Genomic DNA, 20,759 nt, shown 5'->3' with positions numbered 1-20,759 from the left:
ATAGTAACAGGTACCCACAGACATGGTAGTAAGTAGTCGCTATCAATGTCATGCAAGCCTTTGCACTGCAGTCACGCAGTATCTGCGCGCTCCATCTGGCCAGGCATGCAGTAATTCCACTTTATTTTACCTTTCTTCTTCTGCTTTCTTTTGCTTGCCTCACGTGAGAGGAGGCAAAATTCCAGCACTTCTCCTTTCCCTTGGCACATCCTCCTCAACAAGAGTGTGGGGCAATGCTCCAGTTCCCACAACATGGTTCACCGGAAAGACGCGTGACTGGATGCAAAGAGACGCGGAGGAATCCCATGAAAAGAGTAGGTAATTCCTTTAACAATCGTTTTGTGGGGGCGCAAATCCACAGCCTAACGGCTCCCTGCCTGTGGTTGTACCGAAGACCGGTAACTGTCTTGGCGCGGAGCACTAGCCGGACCTGCACGCATTCTCGGCACGAACTCGCAAGAACGGGTTTCTGGCCCGCGGACTAGATAAGCGGCTTACGCCGAGTGTGCGTGCGGCTGTGGAGGAACGGATTCGAGGGTGCTGAAAGAGACTCGTCTTGTCATCAGCAAGGCTCAGTGCAAGGCTCGTTCATCGTCCTCGCGTGTGCAAGCGAGATGAAGACGGGAGCATCCTGGGGGAAAGAGGAGCCGCTACGCAAAGGAACTCTCTATGCTTTGCCTAATTCTAGCGCAAGCATCTTCTATGGAGCTTACGTGAGGATAAGACAAGAAAGAAGCAAACCCATGTTCTTCTTGCTCGCCAGGCCAGCATTCGAAGTCTTGGTGGAGTGGCATGATCCCGACTGCCGGTCCATAGAAGACAGGGCTTCGTCGTGCCACCACGGAGAGCAGACAAAGGAACTTTAGAAACACGTCTCAGACCCCGCTGCCCCCTGCATATGCATGCTGGGTATGTCGAGAGTTTGGGACTCTGTGACTGCACGTTAGGCCACTTCGCCTGCATCTCTTGGGTATGTTTGTTGGATACTTTATCAGTGCAAGGTGGTCATGCATGCGTCTGGTTTAAGCGACGTAGTGATGATGTCAAAAGGGGGTGGGAGAGAAGCTATGCATGCGGCGCGTCTACTGTGTATAGCGGGGTGGAAAGACAGTAGTAGATGAAGCCGAAGCCAAGATGCTCATGATTCAAAACACGTGATGAACACCCAAACATAGGAGATCTTGCACAAGCTTTTCAGATCCCTATGTATATCATAATTAATTAGACCTTTACGCTGGCCTATGCTAGTAGGCTTAATGCGTGCTGGTTGTCCGTAGTGCTGTGTAACACTTGCCTGTGTGGGCAGTTCATCCCATCCATCTCTCCTTGCATAGTAGAAGAATAATGTTCTTCTCTGTTGAATCTTTGTAACAAAACAGACCACCGGAACACACATATGGCGAGGTCCGTAATCTCACGATACCAAGTAAACAGCGAAAACCAGACATACATCGTCTCGTTTCCATCATCCATATGTCTTCGTAGCACAGCACAGCACAGCACAGCACAGCACAATACAACACCAATCGAATCTTCGAGTCTAGGTTGTACTTACTCATCGTCATCTTCAATTTTAAGACATGCTGACAAAAAGCATCAGCATGTCTCCGCATCAAGTCGTAATTCCGCTACTTATGGCGTTATGGGCCTTCGGACTTAAGCAAACGTCACCACTAGTTAGACCCAAAGGCTGGCCACCCCACCATTGCGCGTATCGGGCCGTTCTCTCCCCTCACTCCAATTGTCATTGTCATTACTGCGAACCTCCAATCTGATACGATACAAGAGCTTCGTTCCAAGCTCCCACGTTTGCATTATTCACAAGAGTTGGAACAAAAGGCAAAGCAAACTTATAACCCTACTCTTTGCTTGAGTACCTCGGATATACGCTAGCATGGTTGCGATGGGAGGCGGACCGAACATCCCCGTCCGTGGCAGCGCGTCAAAAGAAAAAGAACTGGTGCTCTGTACATTACCATGGCCGGAAGACCAAGCTTCGGCCGGCATCAAAGAGTTGAAAGAAGCGTTTGGTGATGTGGAGGTCAAGTATTATCATACCAAGTATGCGAATGGAAAGATGGAACCAGTGGATGTGTCTGAAGGTATGTTAAGAAAAAACACAACAGCAATGTACCGGACATTTTCTGCGGGAGCAAGCGATCCCCGATCATGCCTTTTCTTTTTGAGACCGTTTTGGGTCCGGGGAAATGGTTTGGTATCGGAGGATTCGACAGAGTCCCTGCATGACCCCATACTTACCTTTTCTTCAACCCATTCAAAGCCATCCTTGTCCTTGGCATTCACCGCCCCAAACTAACCTATTCTCTCAGAAGCTCTCCGGCGCGCAAGCTACCTAGTAACCCTCTTCTGGCTCCCACCCGACGCCTCGTCTATTCCCTCCGTCAAGTTCATCCAATTTGTCTCAGCAGGCACAAACCACGTTGCCAATCACCCTATCTACACGGACTCGAAGATCCCGCTATGCTCGGCTAACGGCGTTCACGGCCCGCAAATTGCAGAATGGGTTATCATGATGGACCTCGTGCACAGCCATAACTACACAAAGCTGTATGATAACCAGAAGAAGAAGGTCTGGGATCAGAGGGTGGGCATAGATGTTAGTGATCGTGTGGGTAAGAGAGTTGGAATCTTGGGTTATGGGAGCATTGGTCGACAAGGTATGCCCATCATTCATTCCTTTTTCGCGTGAATTTCCATATGTATACTGACCATTTATTTCTTCTTCCTGTCATACAGTCGCCCGCGTAGCGAAAGCAATGGGCATGGATGTAATAGCGTACACGGCATCTCCACGCAATACCCCAGAGTCCAAGCACGATAACGGGTACATTGTGCCTGGCACTGGCGACCCGGATGGCAGTATCCCTAGTGCATGGTTCAGCGGGACAGAGAAAGAACACATTCACGAGTTTTTGAAACAGGAGATTGATCTGCTAGTCATAGCTGTGCCATTGACGTAAGTATAGACTAAAATATTTAGAGTATGGGGTAAAGTAGAAAGCTAATGACCAAAATAGCAAAGACACAACACATCTCTTTTCAACGCCGGAATTCGAACTCTTGCACAAATCTAACCCCAAGGGGACCTACGTCGTCAACATTGCGCGTGGCCAAATCATCGATCAAAAGGCTCTTATTACCGCTCTGGAAACCGAGCAAATCAAGGGCGCTGCGCTAGATGTGACGGATCCTGAGCCGTTGCCCGAGGACGACCCACTCTGGGATGCTCCCAATGTACTCATTACGCCGCACTGTAGCGGATCATCGGATGTGTACGTCGACCGTGCGTTGCAGTTGCTGGTTGAGAACATCAAGCATGAGAGAAGTGGTGGTCATTTGATCAACGAGGTCAACCGGAAGAGGGGATATTGAGTTGAAAGAGATTTGAGACTCCAGGCTGTCAAGATGTGTGTAGTAGAACAATCAACCTTAGACTATGGACAGATCGATAATGGGGTATGTATGCAATAGACTCCAAGTAAAAAAAACGACATTTTTTCCCGTGTCTAATTATACGTCATCCTCATCTTTTTTTGATTTCACGCAAGCTTGAAATGGAGGAAGAAAACCCATGCGCCTTTCTCCACACCGTATGCTATCACCGTCTGCTGAACAGACTCGAGATCATTCCACCCGCCAGATTCCGCGCAAGACCGGATCCGTACATGGCGTTTGAAGCGAAACCCGAAGCCTGACTAAACTTGTCGCACCGCGAGAAAGCAAGGGTATTCGTAATCGTAAGAACGAGCGCGATAACTGCATCGTAACCATTAGCTTTGTCTCTCCTTCTCTCCACCAAACTTCATAAGAAAAAAAAGCACCCATATAACTCACCCACAAGCGTCAACCAAATAAACTCGAGGCTAACCAGCGCAACAATCGCCAGCACAACCCACAGCACCGGCTGCGCATACAGCGCCAGCCAAAAGAAGCGCTTGTCCGTCGCATTAATCTGGCGCGAACTCGTATCCTGATCCAGACTCTCAAACACCCATCGCCCATCGCCCGTGCTGGCATCGACTTCATTCCACCAGCGCAGCCCGACAAGGCGGCGGCCCGCAATGTTCTTGAGGTAGTAGAAATCCATAGCGAGGAGCAGGATGGTGATGATGAAGATGAGGACAAAGTTGGAGGTTAGGAGGCGGAGGCCTAGGAGGTAGACTACAAGGGAGGCTTTTTTTGGAAGAGTCAGTTTTATGTGCGGGTTTGGGGGTGGTTTCGTATGGATACGTATACATGTACGTACATGTGCGGAAGAAGAGGAAGGTAAGCAGGGTGATGGGATGGCTGCTGAGTCTCCAGCTCAGGGAGCCGGGTGCTGGCTCTTGTTGTGCGGTTTCCATTTTTTTTCCCTCTCTCTTTCTTTTCTCTCGTCTTTGCGCGCGCGGGGAGACAATTGGTGGTAGGGTGGGGATCCCTTCAAGATGGGTGAAGATGAGCTTCACGTGGCTTTCCCTGGGCGGGCGACGCGTCGGCCATTCGGCGTTTAAGCTAGTACTAGTGGCTGCCGGCGCGGCGGGCGCTCTCCAGTAGTTCCCCGCACGTCATAGGGTCTGGGGATCATCCGAGCTATGTAAACGGCCATTGGGATTGCTTTGGTTTTATTTGAGCTTCGGAAGTATCATTTCAAGTTATATTGTCTGCTGTATAGACGATCAAGAGTCACAATGGCAGCGCCAATCATTCGAAGGGCCTGCATGTATGGTATGTTCCCTCCATTGCCCTCCTATATAACATGCATGCGATATCTCTATCCTAACATGTCGCAACATAGTACCTGCATCGTCTAAGAAGATGCTGGAAAAGTCTTTCGCTATGCATGCCGACAATGTAACATACGACCTCGAAGACAGCGTTGCGCCTCACATGAAGCCCGCCGCTCGCTCCAACCTTCGCGACATCCTTAGCAAACAGCGACCTGCTGGTATAAAAGAAATGTGTGTGAGGATAAACAGCGTCGACACTGGTCTCGCCCTGGACGACCTGACAGAGGTGCTCAAGGGCGAGTATCTGGATGCCATTATGCTTCCCAAGTGTGAAAGCGCTGCAGACCTGCACTTCGTGACGGATGTGATAAGGCATCTAAGTCCAGCACGGCATCCAAGCACAGGACAAAAGGGACAAAGGGATTCAGTGCGCATAATAGCATTGATAGAGAGCGCAAAGGCTGTGCAGAACCTGAGCTCGATATGCGCAGCGTCACCCTACCTCTCGGGTCTTGTCTTTGCAGCAGAGGACTTTGCAAAGGACATGAGTCTCACACGAACTCCGTCTCTCACAGAGTTCCTGTATGCGCGCAGTGCGATTGCGACAGCAGCACGTGCAGCCGAACTTCCGAGCACGATTGATCTGGTATGCACGAGCTACAAGGGTGAAGAAGGACTGAAGACACTTGAGGAGGAGTGTCTGAATGGAAAGGGCATGGGCTTCAATGGCAAGCAATGCATACATCCAAGTCAGGTTGCTGTATGCCACAAGGCATTTAGCCCAGGAGAAAAAGAGCTCGAGTGGGCTGCGAGGATAGTCATCGCAGATGAGAAAGCCAGTCAAGCGGGGCGAGGAGCATGGACACTGGATGGTAAGATGATCGATGCGCCTGTCGTTAAGAAGGCGCATGCGGTGCTGAGACATGCTGAGGTGTGCGAAATGGATGTTGATGCAGTAAAAAACCGTTGGAAAGACCAAGAACCTGAGTAATGCACTAGTATCTTGGAATCTGTATTCATACATGCTCGTCCTGACCAGCCCAATCTCCCATGCTTGAGCTTTACACGGTAATCATGACACTTGCGTTCTTGTACCAACTCAACAGCGGATTGTCGCCATTCTTCGTGGTCGTCTCCGCAATGTCTGCTCTGCCGGCCATAAAATCCTCGTGTAGATAGGTGCGCGCGAACCGCCCTGTAATGGCTGTATACATTGGTTCCATGACTTCAAAGTCGGTAGGGAAGAGAATGTCAAAGTAGCCTTGGTGAACCTGATTGCTGTTAGTATAGAAAACACAGCAAACTCCGGTGGGTGAATCGACTTACAAGAGGCGTAGAGACAGGAATCATTTCTCTCTTATACCTAGTCTGCACAACAGGAGCATTGATACCTTCCACCGCATCGCCTAGCTTGTGGAAATCACTGCTGACCAACTTATGATTTGGGAATTTTTCATACAACATGTAGAAGAATTGCATCAGCCTCGTGGGTATGTACTCTGGCACACTCATGTTTGATCGGAATGGAATCAAACTCCTCAAGTTGTGCATGAGCCGTGAGCCTTGGAGCGGGTGCCGATACGAGGAGCATGCAGCATGCCTTCTTTCGAGGAACTGGCTTACAAGAGGGTCAAGGGTGCGTGAATAATACTCGAAGAGTTCACCTCGGGCATCTATGACGACGTGCGACTGATAGGGCAAGCCAGTCTCGAAGTCGTACTTTAGGGCATCGTGTGCAAAGTTGTCAAAGACCTCGAGCGCAAGGAAGTAGCAGGGCGAGGAGACGTAGGTGTTCCAGTCAAAGATGCTGCGGTTGACAATCTCCACCTTGTCCGCATGGCCTCTTGCGTATGCCGAGTGACCCAGCCCTTTCTGTTGCAAGTCGGCAAGTTGACTGGAGATTTCGATAATCTTGTACTTTGTCCGTTCATACACTTCTGGATGCACATCTCTGATAAAATCGAGTATGTTCAGCATCATAGTGCCGTTTCCCGCGCCCATCTCATATATGTTCAAGTCGTGATATGGATAGAAGTTGTACTTGTAGTCTTCGACGAGATAGCGTGCAATTGCTTCTCCATAGTAGGGAGAGAACAACTCGGTAGGAGTATGCCATAGTTGTCGCAGGTCGTTTGGCTCTCTATAATCCAGCTCATCCTCGAAGGCAGTGTAGCGATGTCGTAATTGCTGGAAGAATTCGTGCTCGGAGCCCATGGAGTTGAAGTCGAACGGGTCGCCTGGCGAGAAGATGACGACTTGTTTGGAGAAGTAGCCGTAGTTTGGGTTGTACAGGCTGTCTGGAGACGGGTGAGTATGTTTAATCCTTCAGTACAGCGACTGCCTACCCTCTATAAAGTCTCGTAGCAGCATCTTGACTCGCCGCGGTCTTTCCCTCCTAGTCCGCAACATATCTGAGGTGACCATTGGGTATCTCTCGAACTCTTCGCTTCTCTCATGCGGAAATGCATTTTTCCTTGGTGTCCATCTGCTTTCCCTTCGCGTCTCGCCCTCACCCAACCGAGTGGCTTTTGTCCGTCTTTGGTGGTGTGGAATGCAGGCAGCAGCGAGCGCTGGTCGACCTCCGCGGGCCAGGCATTGCGACGCCCGGTGCGAGAACAATTGGCGAAAGAGGCGATTGACGAGCGGCGAGTCCATTGGCACCAGAACAATCGTCGCAACTCGTATGCGACGGCGTCGGAGGCGCTGGCAGTCTTCGCGCGGACCCACGTGGGTGAGCTTTGCGGGCAGTGATGCCAAGACGGGCATGCCACAGCTCCGCTTCTGGCCCTCTTTCGCTAGTACTTGACCATCTGCATCTTTCCATGCACCAACCATGTCCGATCGCTCCAGATATTACATAGTAGGGGCTTTTCTGTTAGGAATAGCCGTCACAGCTGCATACAACAAAAGATTGGTTGGAGAAAAAAATGATGCTGCAAATAGTCACTCACTCCTTGCCCAACAGCAAAATTTGCTCTTACAACTAGCAAAAGTAAATGACTTAGAAGAGTTGAAGAAGGGCCTCTTAGGGATTGAGCGTTCATTAGAAAATGGTAAAGGATCTATCAAGGAGGGCATCGAAGGATGCATTGGCAACACCCCCCTCATCAAGATTAAGTCGCTTTCTGAATACACAGGCTGCGATATACTAGCAAAAGCGGAGGTATGCAAATCAATGGTTTTCACAAAATGCCTTACTGATGTGTAGTTTTCAGTTCCTCAATGGGGCAGGTAACAGTCCCAAAGACCGAGTGGCACTTAGTATAATTGAAATGGTAAGCTGGTAGCGCTGGATATTGAAAACATCGCATGCTTTTGCTCAACATCAAACAGGCTGAGCAAAAGGGGCTTCTTATTCCACACTCGGGTGATACCATATATGAAGGGACAGTGGGAAGCACGGGTATTTCATTAGCAGCAATATGCAGAGCACGAGGCTATAAAGCACACATGTCAGTTCGTTGGTTGCCATTCAAGAATACTGGCTAACAACTCGAAGTTGCATGCCAAACGACATGGCAATCGAAAAATCAGATTTGCTCCTGAAGCTTGGTGCTGAGGTAGAAAGAGTGAGACCGGCGCCTATTGTGGACCAGAAGCAATTCGTCAATCTTGCACGATCACGAGCTGAAGAACACACTGCCAGCACTGAAAAGCCGGGACGGGGCCTGTTTGCCGACCAATTCGAAACAGAAGCGAATTGGCGTGCACATTTTACTGGTACAGGTCCTGAAATCTACGAACAAACCGGTCGCCGTCTGGATGCCTTTGTTAGTGGCGCTGGTACAGGAGGAACGATTTCTGGCGTCGCCATGTTTCTAAGATCCAAGCTGCCTAATCTCAAGGTAGTTCTTGCCGACCCTCCAGGCAGTGGTCTATTCAACCGTGTCAAGTATGGCGTCATGTTTGATCCCAAGGAGCGAGAAGGAACACGGCGACGCCATCAGGTGGATACGATAGTTGAAGGCATAGGCATCAACCGAGTAACCCACAACTTTGACGTTGGGCGAGAATTGATTGATGATGCAATCAGAGTGACGGACGAACAGGCCATCTCTATGGCGCGGTGGTTAGTCGAGCATGATGGAATCTTTGTGGGAAGCTCTAGTGCGGTAAACTGTAAGTTTTGAAGCGCTCAAGCATAGGCAGTGCTGATTTGTTAAAGGTGTCGCTGCTGCGAAGCTCGCAAAGAGTCTCGGACCTGGTCATCGTATCGTCACAATACTATGCGATAGGTAAGACAATCCCCCACAAAATTGGCATTATGCTAACAGTTATTCAGTGGCGCAAGGCACTTGAGCAAGTTTTGGAAGAGTACCGAGCCCATCGGTGGTGTGGACAGCGATGTGTCCCTAGAAGCCATCATCAATGCCTGAGACGGTGTCTTCTCGTTACTTTCTGATTGGAGTCCTTCCCCAAGGTTCTTCTCTGTGATGCCCACTAATACCATTCAAAAAAAGCTCATCACCACCCGCATGCTGAAGATGAGAATGTACGACTAGATCGCGCCATCAACCAGGACGTTGCAGCGTACGTACCGAGGACGAGCACACACATCCCCTCTGCCATCGCCGTTTTTGTGGAATATGCGACATTGCGTAGAAACAACACTCCATTACGAACCTCGAGTGCGATGAATACGTGATGAAGAAAGACAAAGATGCTTCTTTTCACAATGCATTTTGATTTGGCCAGAAAAGGAATCAGCGTCTTAAGCCTGTGTGTGTCGTAACAAAGAGCAAGATTTTCACAATACCCATTCTCTTCTGACCCATGCTTTGTCTGTTTGAACCGGCTTTGTATACTACAGAAGGCATCCTCGTTTTCTCGCTGTCCATCGCTGGCGGACAGCTCTATACCACGCATCACACACACACGTGTTTCTGTTGCACCAAAAAAAACATTTCGTACCATCCAGCAAGATAAAATCGGAATTTTTTTTAAAAAAAATATGGGGAAACCAGAAAAAAAGACAGTTCCACCAAGCAAAACCACCAGGTTCAACAAAACAGATGGCATCAGCAAACTCTACCGCCAAAACCCGACCCAGACGCTCGCCCAACGCCGCCTCCAGACTCGCCTCGAGCGCCGCGTCAAACTCGGCAACCCACGCCTCGCCAACAAAATCTCGCAAATGCGCCTCAGCATCGCCCCCATAGTGCACGCGACAAGCTACGACGCAGCGCCCTCCTTCCCCCGCACCCTCCTCCACCTCTTCCTCCTCACCGAACCCCAACTCGACACCCTCGCAACCTTCTACTCGCAAACCCCGCCCTTGACCCACCTAACCTCCGCCTACCCCTCCACCATGAACTGGAGCCACCCTTTCCTCGACACAAGCGACGAATTACCCGACGACTGCAAGTTGAGCAAGTTGGAGCGGGTCAAGGTCAAGATGAGGATGTTCGCACGGTTTGTGGGCATGAGGGGCGCCGAGACGCCGCGGTGGGAGTATGAGCGGCAGATTGAGATTTTGGTGAATAAAGTGAGGTGGGAGGTTAGGAGGGAGGAGGAGGAGAGGAGGGGGAAGGTTTTTGGGGAGCCGAGGGGGTTGAAATGAAGAGGTGGAGGGGTTTTTTTTTGGACTGTTTGAGCGTTGGCATAGCGTGGAGTTGGGTTTTGAAGCATGATGCTCTTTGATGTTTGGTAGTTTGTTGCAAAAAAAAGGGGGTTTTTTTCCTCCCCCAGTATTGGCTATTGTCCTTTTATATCATAGGTCTAGGAAAGAAAGATGAAAAATCCAAACAACGTAAACACCAGCATGACAAGAAGACGAACATCTACTCTAAGTAACTCCTACTATAATCATGCAATAATAACCAAACGACTGTTCAGGCCAAAAGTGTCATCTCGTACTTGAACATCACCATTCATGATCCCCACTAGCAAGGCGGATCACACGCTTCATCTTCTCAGCACCTGGCATATCCAAACCCATCATACCACTCTCAGTAACGGCCTTGTGTAGTCTGATACCTGCGTCACGAAGCCGGCGCTGCTTGGTATCTAAATCATGCTCTTGTGTGACGATAAGCCCTGCACTCTTGAGCGAAGGGTCATAAAACGGCGAATCCGGTCTTGTTGAGTTAAGTGAAAAAGGACTCGGAGGTGGAACACAAACTGTTCCCGACACTGGTATCTCTCCCGTATGGAGGTAGCTTCTCACGCGTTCGAAAATACAATTGTCAGGTCCAGACAGCGTGCAGTGACCCGCATGGTCACTTACAAGTAGACTGCTACCAGGAAATAGGTTGCTCATGTACCGACCGCTATTCAGCGGAGTAACAGGGTCTGCCGTGTTAGATATAAACAAGATGGGGTTAGAGGTATTATTGGCACCAAAGGGGCCCTCAAATCTATGGTTCGCGCGGATATTCCATGCTGCACAGCGCATTCGGAGCATAGACCAGTAAGCTCCAAAGGTGGGCGATACGGATTCTACAAGTTGCCAATAGGCGAAGAATTCGTCTTTTGTGAGATAGCCTTGTTCAACGCCGTCGCTGCAGAGAATGGAGATTGTGGATACAATGGAAGAACTTGGGTCATTGGAATCAGAAACATGACCCGCAGGACAAGAGTATACGTGGGTGTAGCGGTAGGTCTGGGCTAGCTGGTTGAGCTCACTGCCACTTCCTGCCTCAATGGCTGCAAGGATCCGGGAAATGTATGGAAACATGATGCGAGGCTGGTACACGGAGCTGAATAGCAGCATCTTGATATCGGACCATGTTAGAAATTCAGGCCCGTCGAGCGAAACGATTGGCAGTGGGTCGTGATATAGGGAGTCTACAATTCGCAGGACGCGCTCTTGAATATCGGTGACATTGGAGTTTACCGTCGCTAATGGGCAGTGTTTGGGACCAGAGTTGAAGCAAAATGTGTAAAAGGATGATAACGCTTTCTCCGAGTCTACAAGACTGCCATTGCCCTGCGAGTGATTGTACTCAAGTGAACTGACGACTCCGTCAAGGACCAAACGCCCAACACGGTCAGGAAACATGGAGGCAAATGTGTATCCGAGGTAGGTTCCATACGAGAAGCCCCAGTATTGCAGCTTGGTCTGTCCTGGAACATACGTAGTGTTATGATCTACATGTCGCTTGCCGGAATCTCTAGCGGAAACTTGAGCGGCCTCGTTTGCAACGTATTCGGCGTGCCTCTCAGCAATCTCGAGCATGTCTCGGGCAACAAATGCTGTGGACATGTATCGCTTGATGTCCGGACCACTCTGGCCTTGGTCGGCAAGTTTGCAAGATGCACCAAAAGCATGCGTCATGGACCAAAGTCTCCCCAGGGCTGCATCTGAACTTCCAAGAAGGCCTTCATCGGCTTCCCTTAAATTCCAGGACCATGCTGAAGGGCGATCCGGCATACATCGTGCAGCAGGTTCCGTCCGACCAATGCCGCGAGGGTCGAATCCAATGATATCAAAGTATTTTGCGTCACTAGAAGCAATGTTGGGAGGCTCGTCCGAGTCGACAAGAAGTTGTAGTGCTTTTCCTGCAGTGAGGGCAAACGCGGCGCCTGCTCCACCTGGTCCGCCGGGATTTGTCAGGATAGGACCACCATAACGTGGATCACTAACTGGCACTACAGCAGGTACCTTTGTGATGGCGATACTAACGGAGTGATTGGGGTAAGCGCCATTAAAGTAGTCCAATGGCAGCTTTAGTTTGGCGCATTCAAACCCGTTGAAGCATTTGTGAAATTGTAGATGTTCACTCGCCGATATCTGGGCTTTGATTAACTGATGTATTTTGTTTTGTGGAATCAAGACGAGATGGAAGTCGACTACCCAATGCAGTAAAACAAAATCAATGAGAAAGAGTGGGATGCACTAGTTTGCAACAAGCAGCTCGCCTAGGGCAAAACATTTCTAGAGCATAGTAGCGGTCTGGTGCAGGACTTGGCGGAGGGATATTGTGTCGATATGAGAAGGTGCAGACGCACGTGTAGGGTGCGGTGTGACGATGAGCAAATGGACACTTCCATACCTCGTCCCATTCAAAAGCAGGCTTTTCCTGCAGAGGCAAGAGGACATGCCGTGTCTTGGATGCAGGAAATATAGTGTTGAGGGCTGCGAGGCAGACGAGAGTGACGAAAGCCGCCGATAGGACACGCGAGGCAGTTTGGGGCCGTCGAGGGTAGACAGGGGCGGCGGCTTGGTCCGACGCTATTCGATTTTTCATATTGTGGATGCTTTTGTTGTAGGGCCAGCAGCTATGGCCGAAACAGTAGGGTAATCCAGACGTAATTGACTATGCTGCGTAATCGGCGATGGGGTAAATAGTAGGGGAAGAGGGAAGGATGCGGGGTCGGCGAGGCCGTCAGACAGCAGTGAGTGAGGCGTGTGCCTCGCTAGGGGAGTAGGTACACTTTGGGGCTTGTTGGTCAGTGAGTAGAACATGGCCTTGCCAGGCAGCAGCAGCAAAGCAGCAAAGCAAAAGTAACCACCAAGCCAAGGGGGGCCCGCATGTGCGTGAGGGCTGCCCAGTCCATCTCCCCCCTCCATGGCCGTGCAGATAGTTGCATATTCACCAGACGCGTCTCTGCTGCAGCTTGAGCGGAAATGGTGAGCGACTAGGTATGCAGCATGCAACGACCGTCACAATGCGTGCTTTTAGCCGGCCTCGAGCCTCTGGGCATTGCGTCGTCGTGCACAAGAGCGGATTATGCATCCCCATGTGTGAGTGTGTGTAGTGAAGATTGCAGAGTGCAGAGTGTGCGCAAGACGCCATGGCGATCGGAGCACCGTCTGCTCCCGAGGTTTTCTTCTGCTGTCTAGGTACCGCAGAGCCTCATTGCCGTTGCATACCGACACCTACTCGTACCATACACACTCCCTCTGAGCCTCGCCCAGCCATCCAGACGACCCAATTGGGCATGCACGCAGAGTGGCTACAGCCGTGTAAAACCAGTTAACGAAAGTTTGTAAATAGACCAAAGTCATCCGCATATGACAAGGACAGAGCAGCAGCACCTCCTGACTCAATGGGTATCTCATCTCTCAGTACCAACCACCCCTCATTGCCATCCCCAAACATTACATATCACGCTCATGCAAACGGCCGCGCCCGGAAACCCCCCCTCGTCGTCTAGACACAGGTCTAGACCCAAGGGCCAACTTCGGCCTAAGCTACCAAGGTAATCGCATCCCTCATAGTACCTACTCCAAGCACAAAATCGCGGGGGCAAAGAGGCCGTCAGGCTCTCTACCATTGCTGCTGGCCTTGGCCGCCTTCTTGTCCGCCATAGCCTCCTCCCTGGCCACCACCGCCGTAGCCACCGCGAGATTGGTAGCCGCCGCCGCCGCCTTGTGAAGGGCCCCAGTTGCCGCCACCGCCGCCGCCGTACCCTTCTTGTATAGTCAGATTGTTAGTCCCCATGGAGTAGATGTTGAGAGCTTACCACGGCCGCCGCCTCCACCATAGCCTAGTAGTATGGTTAGTAAGATTTCAAGCCATCTGACTGTGGAACCCGTACCTTGTCCTCCACCATAACCTCCGCGGTATCCGCCTCCGCCTCCATAGCCGCCGCCTCGGGGAGCACCGCCGCCACCACCACCAGGGCGGTCGGAGGCCTTGTCGACACGGATCCTACGTCCGTCGAACCTGGAGAGGTCAGCGCATTCCTTTTGCTGGCCGGGGCGTGTATCCAAAGTCTCTCAGACGAGGACATGAAATGCGTGGACTGCATACTCCTCGTTGTTCATGGCTTGCATGGCAGCATCGGCCTCAGTCTCCTGGGCATAGCGGACAAAGCCAAAGCCTCGGCTGCGACCAGTATCGCGGTCCTTGACGACAACCTGTAGTAGACTAAGTATGACATGTGTGCATGGTGGTGGGCAGTGATGGGCAGTGATGGGCAGCAGTGGGCAGTGGTGGGCCGTCAGTGACTTACAGCTTCTTCGACTGGGCCGAACTCCTCAAACTTTGAGCGCAAAGTCTGGTCGTCGGTATGCCAGGCAAGGCCTCTGCTATAGGTCAGCCACGTGGGGACTGGAGAGGGACTGCACACTTACCCAATAAAGAGCTTGGCCATGTTGGGGGCGATGTCTTGATCGAACACTGAACGGTCTCAATAGTGGCTCTCGCAGGTCAAAAGCAATGCGCGGGATACAGAAAAGCTCAAGACATGGATTGACAGAAGTGGTGCATGACAAAAGGAGAGGCCGAGCAAGACTCGGAATCCATGGCGGCTTCTTGAGCAGGAGGCAGTAGTAGTAGGTAGCAATGTGACGGGACGAACATTTGGTATAGTAGTAGCACGGGGCTGGATAGAGTTGGTGTATGTATGTATGTATGTAATATGGTTGAGAGTAAGAGTAAGAGTAAGAGAGAGGGGAAGAGGAGGATGGCGCAAGGCAGAGGAGCACAAATGGCGAGCAACGTGTGGGTTTGGCGGGGCAGGGCAGTGTGATATGAGTACCCCTCCAGTGTGTGGCAGGTGAAAGAGCGCTAACTGTATCCAAGTCGACAGGACGGGCGCACGGACTGCGAGCAGCAGAACAGAGCCTGTGGGTGTGGGTGGGATGAAGAGAGGCAGAGCCAATGCCCATGCCGATGCAGCGTACGGCTCTTGCAGCCACGGTGTTTCGCAGCCGGGAGATGCCCTGCAGGCTGCAGCTGACAATGACGGCAGCAAGAGACTGGCTCTGCCTCACGCCGGTTGACAGGCAGGTTCGCCCTAGTGTGTCCCGTGTCTGTCTGTTCATGCTGGGGACATGCAGGCCGTGTCTAGCTCGAGCCTAAGCATTGCCCAATTGCAGGGCTGTCGGCGAGCCAGAGCGAGGGCAGAGCAGAGCAATTTTCTGATAGGTGCCATGTCTGCCCCCGGCCCATGGGTTTTCCTCTTGCTCTGCCTTGCCTTGGTCGCACACACTGCCGGCATGGCCTCGACACACGGCCATTGGGCCCACGGCCCACGGCCCACGGCGACAGTGCCAGTGCCAGTGCCAGTGCCAGGCCAGGTGCATGCATGCAATGCCTGTGTCTGCCCCGCGAACATGTTGGCTACTACTCAGCGCAGCAGTGATCTTCGCGCGTGGCTTTGGTCCACGTCGCGCACTGTCGTCCCAAACCCTCAACCAAGGCCGGGTATTGGACCACAGGGTGGTGGTTCAAAGAAGCTTATCAAGTCGCTATCACTAGTCAGATGCTGTGGGGATCGGGCCTAAGCCCTCTCGGCCTTTGATAGCTCGCCACCATTGCGCCAGCAGATGATCTACTTTAGCGTACACTACCGTGCCCTACCTACAATACCCACTGTGCCGCGACTCTTGTTTTCTTTTCTTGTTCTTTGAGGCTACAAAACACCTCATCTATTACACATGTATACACACATATGTAATTAAACTACCTATGCACATATATATACATAGATATACGCATCATACAAACTCGACATGGCCGCATTCTCGTCGCGCAGTCTGCAGCCCGACGTCTTGGCATCAAACCGTCGGCTGGCGGCATTGCAATATATAACATGTACTCACGGCACGGATGCTGCCCTCTCGGACCTGCCCCAGCATGCCCCATCGCCCAGCACACTCTACCAAACAACCCAACCAAGACTAAAATTCTCCTTCTCAATCCGGATCCCGTCTGTTTGTAAATGACTCACGCCTGCACGCCGGTTGGACTCGGCTCTTGCTGCTGTTAAAGCAGCGTACACATCTCTACACTTCTAGCAGGGTTTGCCCCAGAACTATCCCACAGCCGTCATATCAAGCAACCATAGCATGTCTCGTTATCAGCGCCGGAACTGGGTCGTGGTTAACAATGTCGCTTCTAGCAAATAGATGTTGCAAACATGCCGGCCTGCTCTTTCTCTGTCTAATCACTCGTGCTTTCCCTCTCATGAGACAGACACTAGCCAATCTTCCACGTCCACCGTACCTGCCTTGAGCTCTAGGCATGTATCACCACCCTCCCTCCAACGGCAGGCACGTCTCAAGCCGGGCGGGTGATTTCTCATCGCCCCCTCTTCCATGTCCAACATGGAACGACCTCCGCTAGACCACCTGACGACACTCGAATACAATGACACACTGAATACCACCATATCCACTCATTATTAGAAGCCCCGAAACACCACACGTACACTCAACGGCCCACAATGGACGTCCTGAAGTGGTTGGAGGAGACCGAGCAGCACCCAGTCCCTCAAGATGCTTGCAAGCCCAAGTCCAAGTCCAAGCGTTTGCCAAGGCGAGCAAAGTCCGACAGCTCTTTACTCGAGCCTCTCCCTTTGCAAGATTCCCCTGTCCAGCAAAGGGCCAGAAAACAAACTGCCCGTGATGTTCTCGTTGCTTCATCCAGTGCCTCCTCAACGAGCAGTCTGTATGCTCGCAAACCCAGGCGGAAGACACGTCCCGAACGCTACGAGCCAAACAAGCCCGAACATGCAGGACGTAACAACTCCTCGAAAAAAGCACGACACAAGTCGAGACGGAGAAAGGTTGAAAAGTCTGGCCAAGTAGTGCGAAACTTCAAAGCTAAGAATGTATCAGGGGATCGGCTTACTGTATGATCTCCATGCAGCAGCAACCTAGAATCACACCTCACACAGCAATGTACTGATGGCTGCTATAGTTGAAGCCTCCAGAGCTGGGCTTGTTCAACAAAGGTCGGACGTCAATTGCAGTCCGAGGCCGTGGCTGTAGGTATTCCAGAGCCACCGTAGATACCCTCGTCTACTTGGAGATAGAATGAAACCCAACCCAACTGATATTGTAACAGTGCCCGATCTTGTCTTTTCCGAAATGAAGTTTTTGCACAAGCACGAAGAACCAAAGCCCCCGCCCCAGCCGGATGTTCCCAGGAAGAAGCGCAAGATAGATCACACGCACACCAAAGACGGAGAGATTTCCACCTTCTTCACCACAGATCGCCATACGCTGGCGCAAAAGGTTCAAGACAAGCCTGCTAGCCATAGTAGCGTACGTGAGAAGAAGCGGCGTCATCATTATCATAGCCCAACGACTGATGTGGCGATACCCACCGTCGAGCCTGCTGATCAAATGTTTCTTCCACATTCTGATATCCAATATCCTCGACACGAGAGCACTCGTTGTGTGTCGTGGTCTGAATCCATTCGAGCACTGAGCACCACGTCAGCACACCATCAAGCCGATGATGACGCGCCTCACGAATGGCATGACTCGGATCGCTACGGACATTGCAAGTCCAAGATGAAGAGACCAGAAAGAACTTTCAAACAGCCAGAGCTTCCTTCAGTCGCCAAGCAGACTACAGACGACACGGCAGGATATTTCCGAGTATCCTCCCTCGCTCCATCTCACAGTAGAATGTCTAGGTCGCAGTCCTGTCCTCAACAGGCATCGTCTCCAAAACGAGTGAACCTTGTAGACCGCTCTGCGAAGCTTCAACCCACTGGTGCAGCTTACTCATCGTCATCAATGCCACCTGCCGTGCCCGCCTATCCGAGTACGGACGCGGGTCTAGTGTTGGCGGCAAATCGCTCAAACAGTCCACGGTTTGGAAAGTCGTCAATTCTAAGGGAAATACGTCCCGTCAGCCAGCATCAGGTTTTAGATGATGGCTACAACAACTGCGGTGAAGATCAGGAAACGTCTTCAGACCTGGAAAAGGTTCTCCAAGTCTGTAAAGATACCCTCTACAACCAACGTCGGGCAGCTCCGTCACCAAGAAATGGCGCCAACAGATCAGAGCACTTGCTCCCGATGCAATCGGCAGATCAACCGCGCCGGACAAGTTGGCATATGCCGACGCAGCGTATTCCCACTGTACGGTTTGCTCAGCTACCTGTCCAATATCATGTACAACCGACATTTTCTGGTCCTAGTATCTATGAGCAACAGGAACAACACCAATATCAACCATTGAGGGTTTCAGGCAATGAGGCCCTCGGCGACGATCCATGGGCTTTCGAGCAAGAGTACATGGACGATGACATGGCAATATGTTACAACGATGTTGGTTGGAATGATACAATAGAGGCAAGTATCTTGAATGAGTTGGGAGACAGCAACGAAATGTATGTGGCTGAGGGGGCCTTTGGGGTAGACCACATTGGTGAGGATTCTTGGCCTAGCAACAACCATGATGTGGCCCCTGGGTTCTGGCGGCCAAATAAGTTGTATTGAAGCCGAGAGGGCTGCCTCGCGTCAATGCCATATTGCTTATGAATGCCATGTGCCTCACCGGACGGCAATGACTCGAGTATGCGTAGATATCAAAAGCATGTACACACGCATGGACGACTGTCCCGAGGGCCTCTCAGATGATTTGGTACATGTCTAGATGGTTGCTTCGTGTTGGCAAGAGTTACACAGTAGGCTAGCGGGCAAAGTGGGCGGTGTGTCTGTGCACTCGGTACTACTTTAGCACTGGCAGCTGGGGAAGCTCGGGCATGCGCTCCACAGCGTCGTCGTTTTTCCATCCTCGGGCCTGGGCTATCGCACGGAAAGGACATCGGCTATGCTTTGACCGCCGTCTGAAATCAGATTGCCTATATGCCCGCCCCTCGCGCTGTGTTGCAGCTCCGTTCTGGCCGTACACTAAGCTCTCGGCCAATATTTTCTTTTCACCTGTCGTTGGCCGTCTCATGCAGACAGCCAGCGGTGACGTTCGTCACAGTGGCGCCGCCATCCCAACACAGCTCCCCGCCTGCCGGCAGCCCCACTAGACCCCTCAACGACAAAATCAACTCGAGGGCTCGTCAACTAGCAGGCCATCTAAACACCCCTTCCTCTTCCACAGCTCTCCACACAGCTGCCACGAAGACGTCGCCCACCATGTCTTACACCACCCGCAAGATTGCCGCAGCCAACACGCTCGAGCACCGCATCTTCATCGAGAAGGACGGCCAGCTTGTCTCGCCATGGCACGACATCCCCCTCTACGCCAACGAGCAGCAGACCATCCTCAACATGGTCGTTGAGGTGCCCCGCTGGACCAATGCCAAGATGGAGGTATGCAGCCTGCAATTGACCCTCTCAGTCGTCTTGAGAATTGCAGCACGCTGACCCTGTGTCCAGATCTCCAAGGAGGAGCCCCTCAACCCCATCAAGCAGGACATCAAGAAGGGCAAGCTCCGCTACGTGAGGAACTGCTTCCCCCACAAGGGCTACCTCTGGAACTACGGTGCCTTCCCCCAGGTACGATGATGCGATTCCGATATCGGCCTGCACACACACACGAATACTGATGTTGCATAGACCTGGGAGGACCCCAATGTCGTTCACCAGGAGACCAAGGCCAAGGGCGACAACGACCCGCTCGACGTGTGCGAGATTGGTGAGCTCGTCGCCAAGCCCGGCGAGGTTATCCAGGTCAAGGTCCTCGGTGTCATGGCTCTGCTCGACGAGGGCGAGACCGACTGGAAGATCATGGTCATCAACGTAAACGACCCATTGGCCCCCAAGCTCAACGACGTCGAGGATGTCGAGCGCCACCTGCCCGGTCTCCTCCGTGCCACAAATGAGTGGTTCCGCATCTACAAGATCCCAGATGGCAAGCCTGAGAACCAGTTTGCCTTCTCTGGCGAGTGCAAGAACAAGAAGTACGCTATGGACATTGTCCGCGAGTGTGCTGAGGCTTGGGAGAAGCTCATCACTGGAAAGACCCCCAAGGATGAGATCAGCCTGTATGTGTGCATCAATACTCCCCCTGACTGTGACTAATTGACTGGTAGCACCAACACCACCGTTTCAAACTCGCCAGACCGCGCTGACGCCAGCTCGCTCAACATTCCCACTGGCGAGAACAAGGCACCTGCTCCCATCGACCCCAGCATCGACAAGTGGTTCTACATCTCTGGTGCCCCATCCAACTAAGTCCAACGGTTGCCCGCCATGGCCATGGAGTGAATTTCGGGCAAGCGGCAATGTGCGATACTGCATCGACAATGTCTGATGGCTAGCCTGGATGTCTTTTATGGCAAATACTGCGGTAAATGGCAGATACAAGTGCATCATGTACCCATACAGAGCAGTAGAGAAAAATTAGTAGAAATCATGAAATCGTTTCGCGAAAGCCTCAACGAAAA

At 51.7% G+C, this 20,759-nt stretch overlaps 11 protein-coding genes across 11 annotated transcripts; 7 read left to right on the top strand and 4 right to left on the bottom strand.

The window, feature by feature from the left end:
• Positions 1–1,903: 1,903 nt before the first annotated feature.
• COCCADRAFT_34034 (uncharacterized protein) lies at positions 1,904–3,393 on the top strand (the record flags this gene model as incomplete). The annotated part of the gene is made up of 4 exons (XM_007710851.1): positions 1,904–2,102; positions 2,331–2,678; positions 2,758–2,977; positions 3,039–3,393. The coding sequence occupies 4 exons, from the start codon at positions 1,904–1,906 to the stop codon at positions 3,391–3,393; spliced, it is 1,122 nt and encodes a 373-aa protein (XP_007709041.1).
• Positions 3,394–3,619: 226 nt separating this feature from the next.
• On the bottom strand, positions 3,620–4,364 carry COCCADRAFT_87522 (uncharacterized protein; the record flags this gene model as incomplete). Its single annotated transcript, XM_007710887.1, has 3 exons — positions 3,620–3,777; positions 3,856–4,194; positions 4,268–4,364. 3 exons carry the CDS (start codon positions 4,362–4,364, stop codon positions 3,620–3,622), a joined length of 594 nt encoding a protein of 197 aa, XP_007709077.1.
• A 324-nt stretch (positions 4,365–4,688) lies between these two features.
• Positions 4,689–5,718, top strand: COCCADRAFT_87663 (uncharacterized protein; the record flags this gene model as incomplete). Its single annotated transcript, XM_007710886.1, has 2 exons — positions 4,689–4,725; positions 4,796–5,718. 2 exons carry the CDS (start codon positions 4,689–4,691, stop codon positions 5,716–5,718), a joined length of 960 nt encoding a protein of 319 aa, XP_007709076.1.
• Positions 5,719–5,788: 70 nt separating this feature from the next.
• Positions 5,789–7,382, bottom strand: COCCADRAFT_87758 (uncharacterized protein; the record flags this gene model as incomplete). Its single annotated transcript, XM_007710885.1, has 3 exons — positions 5,789–5,998; positions 6,054–7,024; positions 7,073–7,382. The coding sequence occupies 3 exons, from the start codon at positions 7,380–7,382 to the stop codon at positions 5,789–5,791; spliced, it is 1,491 nt and encodes a 496-aa protein (XP_007709075.1).
• Positions 7,383–7,560: 178 nt separating this feature from the next.
• Positions 7,561–9,103, top strand: COCCADRAFT_87726 (uncharacterized protein; the record flags this gene model as incomplete). The annotated part of the gene is made up of 6 exons (XM_007710884.1): positions 7,561–7,890; positions 7,943–8,002; positions 8,061–8,179; positions 8,227–8,846; positions 8,893–8,962; positions 9,010–9,103. The coding sequence occupies 6 exons, from the start codon at positions 7,561–7,563 to the stop codon at positions 9,101–9,103; spliced, it is 1,293 nt and encodes a 430-aa protein (XP_007709074.1).
• Positions 9,104–9,678: 575 nt separating this feature from the next.
• COCCADRAFT_87744 (uncharacterized protein) lies at positions 9,679–10,287 on the top strand (the record flags this gene model as incomplete). Its single annotated transcript, XM_007710883.1, has 1 exon — positions 9,679–10,287. The coding sequence occupies one exon, from the start codon at positions 9,679–9,681 to the stop codon at positions 10,285–10,287; it is 609 nt and encodes a 202-aa protein (XP_007709073.1).
• Positions 10,288–10,590: 303 nt separating this feature from the next.
• On the bottom strand, positions 10,591–12,916 carry COCCADRAFT_2335 (uncharacterized protein; the record flags this gene model as incomplete). Its single annotated transcript, XM_007710821.1, has 2 exons — positions 10,591–12,459; positions 12,722–12,916. 2 exons carry the CDS (start codon positions 12,914–12,916, stop codon positions 10,591–10,593), a joined length of 2,064 nt encoding a protein of 687 aa, XP_007709011.1.
• Positions 12,917–13,939: 1,023 nt separating this feature from the next.
• COCCADRAFT_23620 (uncharacterized protein) lies at positions 13,940–14,768 on the bottom strand (the record flags this gene model as incomplete). Its single annotated transcript, XM_007710835.1, has 6 exons — positions 13,940–14,082; positions 14,136–14,159; positions 14,211–14,338; positions 14,426–14,532; positions 14,628–14,700; positions 14,749–14,768. The coding sequence occupies 6 exons, from the start codon at positions 14,766–14,768 to the stop codon at positions 13,940–13,942; spliced, it is 495 nt and encodes a 164-aa protein (XP_007709025.1).
• Positions 14,769–15,549: 781 nt separating this feature from the next.
• On the top strand, positions 15,550–15,903 carry COCCADRAFT_23619 (uncharacterized protein; the record flags this gene model as incomplete). Its single annotated transcript, XM_007710834.1, has 1 exon — positions 15,550–15,903. The coding sequence occupies one exon, from the start codon at positions 15,550–15,552 to the stop codon at positions 15,901–15,903; it is 354 nt and encodes a 117-aa protein (XP_007709024.1).
• Positions 15,904–16,844: 941 nt separating this feature from the next.
• On the top strand, positions 16,845–18,855 carry COCCADRAFT_2333 (uncharacterized protein; the record flags this gene model as incomplete). The annotated part of the gene is made up of 3 exons (XM_007710820.1): positions 16,845–17,252; positions 17,321–17,387; positions 17,468–18,855. 3 exons carry the CDS (start codon positions 16,845–16,847, stop codon positions 18,853–18,855), a joined length of 1,863 nt encoding a protein of 620 aa, XP_007709010.1.
• Positions 18,856–19,506: 651 nt separating this feature from the next.
• COCCADRAFT_2332 (uncharacterized protein) lies at positions 19,507–20,547 on the top strand (the record flags this gene model as incomplete). Its single annotated transcript, XM_007710819.1, has 4 exons — positions 19,507–19,683; positions 19,750–19,869; positions 19,930–20,357; positions 20,406–20,547. 4 exons carry the CDS (start codon positions 19,507–19,509, stop codon positions 20,545–20,547), a joined length of 867 nt encoding a protein of 288 aa, XP_007709009.1.
• Between the last annotated feature and the right edge of the window lie 212 nt (positions 20,548–20,759).

Source organism: Bipolaris zeicola, assembly GCF_000523435.1.
Source record: "Bipolaris zeicola 26-R-13 unplaced genomic scaffold scaffold_22, whole genome shotgun sequence".
NCBI lineage: Eukaryota > Fungi > Ascomycota > Dothideomycetes > Pleosporales > Pleosporaceae > Bipolaris > Bipolaris zeicola.
The sequence above is the reverse complement of the archived record's forward strand: the minus strand, read 5'-3'. Positions and strand labels throughout refer to the sequence as shown.